The 6,476-nt window shown below is 50.2% G+C and overlaps 2 protein-coding genes across 2 annotated transcripts; one reads left to right on the top strand and one right to left on the bottom strand.

The window, feature by feature from the left end:
• Positions 1–794: 794 nt before the first annotated feature.
• On the top strand, positions 795–4,295 carry F4807DRAFT_453669 (uncharacterized protein; the record flags this gene model as incomplete). Its single annotated transcript, XM_048000491.1, has 6 exons — positions 795–2,020; positions 2,084–2,251; positions 2,314–2,497; positions 2,564–3,388; positions 3,492–3,881; positions 3,948–4,295. The coding sequence occupies 6 exons, from the start codon at positions 795–797 to the stop codon at positions 4,293–4,295; spliced, it is 3,141 nt and encodes a 1,046-aa protein (XP_047850593.1).
• A 463-nt stretch (positions 4,296–4,758) lies between these two features.
• On the bottom strand, positions 4,759–6,284 carry F4807DRAFT_440678 (DNA-directed RNA polymerase III, subunit Rpc31). Its single transcript, XM_047999323.1, has 2 exons — positions 5,904–6,284; positions 4,759–5,832 (listed from the first exon to the last, which is right to left on the bottom strand). The coding sequence occupies exons 1-2, from the start codon at positions 6,045–6,047 to the stop codon at positions 5,041–5,043; spliced, it is 936 nt and encodes a 311-aa protein (XP_047850592.1). The 5' UTR covers positions 6,048–6,284; the 3' UTR covers positions 4,759–5,040.
• Between the last annotated feature and the right edge of the window lie 192 nt (positions 6,285–6,476).

Below are 6,476 nucleotides of genomic sequence, written 5' to 3'. Positions count from 1 at the left end.
CAAGCAGCCTCTTACTTCTATTTAATCCACGGCCTCTTTGATTCGCTCTTTTCTATATTCCTTCCGGCTGTCCCCGAAGCCTTACAATAAATGCAGTTTTAGAGATTTATATATAAACCCTCTGGTTGCCAGCAACTTTCGCAGGCTGTCTGCTTACCTACATACCTCCTTTACCTACCTGTTCCTTTATCTGGACCCATTTGTCTACCCATACTTGAGAGGTAATCTTATTTCACCTAACTTTTAAGTGCTGACGTTAATTTTTACTGCGTGACAGGTGTGTAATATACTCCAATCACTCCTTTCTCCTAAAGGTGCTAGCATCGCTGGATATAGAATGGAGACATGTACTGCCGTGTACAGCGTGGCGACCGCATTTGGACTCGATGTTGGAGGAAAATGACCGTCCAAAGAGAGATTGACATTTGGCGCTTTTCAATTACACAACTGATTTCCCACCCTTTAATTCTCATTTTATTATTTCCCGTCTTCATACTAACACGGTGTGTTTCGGTAACAGAAATCAGGCCAGTCATGAGCAACCACGAGGATTGAAAGTGTTTGATTGTGTCCACAACCAGCGAGGACAGAAAAGTTTCCCCGCCTTTCGACTCTTAAGGCCGGCACTCAATACTGTCCTATACCAACTTCTCCATCATTATTGTTTGCTTGCGCGCATTTTCTAAGCGCACATCTGCCTTCAGTACCGTATCTTACTCGTCTCGCTGCTTGGGGTAGAGCGCCCTTCCAGCCACAGTCGTGTAACTAATATGGCCTCAAACATTGATCTGAAAATGGAACCACAGGAAGCTAAGACCGGCCCTTCTGCTGATCGCCGCGAGGGCAATATTCCTAATGCCGACGAAGCTAAGACTCACCTAGCCGAGGACGGGCCGTCGACGACACCTGATTCGGGCAAGAAAACTAAGGGTTCTAAAACCGACAAGAAGGCCAGTGGTAAACTTGGAAAGAAGGACAAAAAGGCCAAGTCTAGTAAGGCGAAGAAGGTAGCCCCTGGTAGTAGTGAGAACTCGTCTAGTGACAGTGATGGCGGGTTCACAAACTCGTCTTCAGACGAACACTCTGAGACCGAGTCGGAGGCTGAAGCCGAGGAGGCCCTGAAGAAGAAACGACTTCAGAAAAAGCGGCAGGATCCCCGGAAATCTAAGAAAAAATCATCGAAATCCTCTAAGTCGTCTAAGACGGTTACGAAACAGGCTAAGCACCCGAAAACTTCTGAAGTTAATACCAGCGACTCGGAAGCTGAGTTTGAAGATGACTCAGACCTCGACGAAAAGGAGAGCACTAATAACGCCTCTCTTGAACAAGAAGTTGCCCAGATGCGAACCCAGGTGCAACAGATGCAGCGCCAGATTGCTAATCTCACTATTGCGGGCGGTCCAGCTGGGATTAATGCTTCTGCTTCTCTTAATCAAGGGGCTTTCGGATCGGGCGGTTTTAATGCTGGTTTAGGAGCACCTGCGGGCCTCGGTTTTGGAGGTTTCAATCCTACCAACTTCGGTACCGTTGGTTTTAACGGAAATTATGGCGCTGCGCTTGGCATGTTTAACGACCCATTATCGAACATTTCTAAGACTGTCCGTGATGGTCGTGGAAGCGGCCCGCCGCCCTCAGGCCGAGGAAGACGACCGCCCCCCGACGATCTTCTTTTCGACGAGCTCATGGCTGGAAGCCACACTAAGCCTCCCAAACCCAAGTACCAGCGCAATGGAAAAGCGGCAATACAGCGCCTTGAATTTAAACGCGTTGATCAGGTCTGGGATTCTCAGATTCATAACTACAAGCTGCAGGACACGGCGGAGAATGCTAGCAACTCTCAATACGACGAGTACCTCTTCCACGTTCGGAGAACCTTCGACTGGGAGGGTAAATATAAGACCACGATAGTTGACATTAAGAGTAAACAACTTCGAGAAGCCCTCCAGGACGTTATAGGTAGCGTTAAAGGTGTAAGTCTGGTTGAAGAGACCCCTAAGGTGGATCCTAAGATGCTGTTCTTGTGAGTTGCCTCTATGTTTTTATCCTTCCTAACCCCTCTACGCAAAACTAATTTCGGAGATAGATATCTCGAAGATATGCGAGAATATATGAATAATCTTAAGGAACTTGAGCCTGAGGGTGACTCTAGAAAGGAACGGAAGAAGGTCCAAAAGTGGATTGACGAAAAGCGACGGCACCTGCGAGTACTCATCAAATATCTAGACACAGACCACGCCGAGACCAAGAAAAGGTAAGTTGCTTTCACCCGTCCCCGGGAAGCTAGGCGAGTAGGGGTGCTTACGCCTGAATTAGTCTATATCCCATGCTAGAAAACGGCCTCATCACATTTGATCTCCTGTGGGCCCTATGGAAACCGAATACGCTTGCGTATACTACGACGTACGGCTCCGTTGACGAACCTCGCATCTTCAAGGTAGAGGTTGCAGAGAAACATTATAGTATCGTTAGGGGCGAATTTTACTATATTGAGGGCAAGGTATGTTCCTCGCACATGATGAGTTTGGTCCAGTTTCCCCCTTGAGTATTAACGCGACGATTATAGTACTTCGAGTATGATGGCAAGCAATTTGGATACGGCAGTATGTCAGAGGAGATACAAGAGTTTCGTGGAGCCCGTAAGATTACGAGCTTAGGTTGCTATCCTCTGAAGTACCACAAGAACGAAGCTCAGTTACGCAAGGACCTTATCGAGCGCGGCAAGAAATTCGTAGGCCTCGGTGGTGTGCACTATAAGAGCCACCATGGTATGGCCTACCACAAGAAAAAGAAGGCAGTTATCAAGGTCAATATTAACGGCCGAATAATGGTCGATCCAGCTATCCATCGTCGAATCAACCCCAACTATCCCGTCTCTTTGGTCCGACCGAAAGACCATGATGTTCTAAGCGATGAAGAGGATAGCGACGAAGAAGGAGGCTGTGGCTGTGAATCGGAGGATGACGATGGAGGGGCCGACGGTACAGGTTTTGAGCAAATTTTCGGAGATGGAGAGGGAGGCAAGGTTAAGTATGTGACGAAAGTATACAAGGACAACAAGGGTGCCGTACGCACTGCACGCATTCCTAAGGAACTTGTCGACACAGAAGTCCCCAAGGAGAAGCTAGACCAAGTACCTAGCAAAGGCGAAGGGGACAAAGATGCGGCTGCTAAAGATAGCGAGGAGGGTGGCGCGGAAGACGAGAACGATAGCGCGCCACCGATCTTTACTGACGAGGAATATCTGATTGCCTCACCAGTTGTCTTAGGATTTGCTTTCGCCGAGAAGCTTTGGCTTGAGTTCACGGTCTCGGGTATCAAGGAAATTTCATGGAACGAGCACGCTTACGATTCTTTGGTTCTGCAACCCAATACGAAGGAGATTGTCAGGGTATGTGCTGAACGATTCTTTTCTGTGGCTTCCTCAGCTTTTATATCCATTTAGCCTACCTGGTCCCCACTTATTGAGCTCTCTACTAACGTACAACCTTCAGGCCCTCGTCGAGTCCCACAAATACCATCCAGCTGAGAGCATCGACGATGTCATCCAGGGCAAGGGCAAGGGGCTTGTTGCCGTCCTTCATGGACCGCCCGGTACCGGCAAAACTTTGACGGCCGAGGGCATAAGCGAGCTCCTCAAATGCCCACTATATATGGTATCAGCTGGTGATCTCGGAACTGACTCCCGCTATCTCGAGGCAGAGCTGCAGAAGATCCTCGACATCTGCCATGCCTGGGGCGCTATCTTACTTCTTGACGAGGCAGATGTCTTCCTCGAGAAACGGAACATGCAAGATATCCACCGAAATGCTCTAGTCAGCATTTTCTTGCGGCAGTTAGAGTACTTCCAGGGAATACTGTTCCTAACCACAAATCGTGTTCAGGTATGTTGTATTTCGTCGTGACGTATCGTTAATGCACAGACGAATTAATACCTAAGTTTCTCATAGACGTTCGATGACGCGTTCCAATCGCGGATCCACATTGCGCTACGATACGACGACCTGGATATGAAAGCGAAGAAGGCCATCTTCAAAATATTCGTCGAGCGTGCACGGGCGGTGGCAGGGGTCGACTTGACGCCGTTTGACGAGGACGATTACACGAGCCTAGCACGGCACAATCTGAACGGGCGTCAGATCAAGAACACGATCGGTACTGCGCAAGCACTTGCGGTCAATAAGGGCGAGCCGCTCAGCATGCGCCACATCCGCGAGGTTCTGAACGTCCAGCAGAACTTCGAGCAAGATCTCAAGGGCGGTACGGGATATCAGGATGCTATGCGCAGCTACTTTTAGCGGCATTACTTCTCATACTTCAGCAGGCATTGCTGCGTTTCGGGGTACCGTACGAAAGGTAGGAAAAGATGCTAAACCGATGGTAGTTATAAAATAGGGGAGGGGATAAGAGTATGGACCCGTGTGGGCTTCTCTAATTGTGATTTCTTAATCCTGTCTTCTTAACCCTGTTTTTTATCCCTTCTTTCAAATTTGGTATGTAGCGGAAGTTATTTCGATAGTCGGCGTATTGCGAATGCTTTATAGGGGTTAGGATGGTTATGGAAAAGCGTTGTTTTTTCCACTCAACTCATTTCCGCTGTTGTGGTCAATATTCCATGTTGAGCCGTTTGGGAAATCAGTGGCACTGCGTAGTTACTTTTCTCTTACACCTGCTAGGGTAATGAGACAGTCCGTAAGCACATGTGAACGTGTATAACAAACCGATGAAGTAGCAGAAGTAGGGAAGCTTGCATCTGGGTCGGGTAGAATATACCTGTGGACGCATCTAACTTTGTATTAGATCGGATCTCGTGGAAATTATGACCATGTCTCCAAGTTAACATGACTGTATAATTAATTCATGACATGTATTCTGTGAACAGAGATCTGGGTATCCTCAAGTCTGGCAAATCGTTTTACGACCACAATCAATCTCGAGACATAAAAGCTCGAAACCCCTCCTTCAAGAACGCCGATCCCAATGCAGCCGGCCAGAGTAATATTTCTAGGTTGATGCGTATCCCTTCGATTCAGTACCCGCCCGCTAGAAGTCCATGGCGCTTTCCCCAACCCCTTCGTCTTCTCCAAAGTCGTCGGCATCTCCGCCGTCGAAGTACTGCTCGGCATCGTAGTCTCCACCCTCGTCATCGTCGTAATCATCGTCTTCCTGGGACATATGCTCCTCTTCCTCGTCGAGATCGATATCCTCCTTATTCTCCGCATCCTCAGTCTCGTTCTCCTTGAGCGAAGCATCGATACGCTTCTTCCGCTCCTCCTCGGTCTCGTCCTCGCGCCGTCTACGCCAAGACGAACCTTCCTCGCCATCGTCGTCGCTAGCGAACGGGTCGTCGTCCAGCACCACGGCCTTGCGCTTCGTCCCCTTCCTCTCCTTCTCCTTCTCCTTGTCCTTCACCCCGTTACGGCTGCTGCTCGCCAAGTACCCGCCCTTTGGACCTCCCGTGTCGCGCCCGTGCAGCGTGGCCCACAGCTCCTCCGGGAAGAAGGCCTTGACGTACCGGTCGGCGCGGCGGCGCAGCTCGGGCAGCACGCGCACCTCGTCGACGAACTTGTTGCTGTACAGCGGCACGGCGCGGAAGGGGTCCGCGCTCGCGCGGCTCTTGACGCCGAAGCGCGCGTTCAGCTGCGCCTGCCCGTACGTCCGGCGCACCGGGTCCGACGGCTTCGAGGTCCCGGCGTCGCTCATGTTGTTGTTGGTCAGGTGCCGGTGCGTGTACAGCGGCGTGTTGTGGAAGGCGCGCCGGAAGGCGACGAAGGCGGCGACGGAGCGGTCCTCGGTCGGGGAGAGGGGAGGCGCGATGGGGGGGTTGTAGGTTTTCTGTTGGAAGGAGGGGGGTTAGCGTTTTTGTCTGTATGTAGGTAGGTATGCATATAGAGGAAGGTGCGTACGGGATATGTGTCTTGAGGCTTCTCATTAAACTGCAGGCTTGGGTCGTCGGCGCCGGGCATTCCTTGCGGTCCTGCCTTGCGAGCTGCGCCGAAACCACCGCGGCCGCCGCGACCGCCTCTGCCCCCTCTACCGCGACCAGACATTTTGATGCATGAAGCGTTGCTACTTCAAGTATTATATCCCTGCCAGATGTAGACTTTATCGGCAAATTTTCGTGGCTTGTATGGAGTACGCTTAGATCTTCGGATTATATCTTATAGGATGGCTAGATATGTCCTATTGGAAGAAATCGAGAATGGAATAAGGAGAAAAGATGGGATGAGTCGAAATGGTTGTTGAATTGAATTCGATCTATTCAAAATTTTAGCGGAGACTTGGTGGAGTTCTCGGCGGGTGGGAATACGTACCGCTCTGAATCTTTTTTCTTATAAAGTTACCCCGCCAGCCCCGCATAAAGTACTACAGAAGCTTCAGCCCCGCCATCCCGCTAGATGTAGACCCACCACAGCTCTTCCCGATCTTGGGGTCCATTTCAACAAGTAACAAGCGGCAACTTTATTGAAACTACGCGG

Source organism: Annulohypoxylon truncatum (assembly GCF_022578515.1).
Source record: "Annulohypoxylon truncatum strain CBS 140777 unplaced genomic scaffold F4807scaffold_37, whole genome shotgun sequence".
NCBI lineage: Eukaryota > Fungi > Ascomycota > Sordariomycetes > Xylariales > Hypoxylaceae > Annulohypoxylon > Annulohypoxylon truncatum.
The sequence above is the reverse complement of the archived record's forward strand: the minus strand, read 5'-3'. Positions and strand labels throughout refer to the sequence as shown.

What these genes read in the sequence shown, in the direction of transcription:
- F4807DRAFT_440678 (XM_047999323.1), bottom strand. Translation starts at nt 6,047, where the DNA reads ATGTCTGGTCGCGGTAGAGGGGGCAGAGGCGGTCGCGGCGGCCGCGGT. An exon ending in AGCCTCAAGACACATATCCC is followed by an intron (nt 5,833 to 5,903) that starts GTACGCACCTTC and finishes TCCTTCCAACAG; the next exon opens with AAAACCTACAACCCCCCCAT.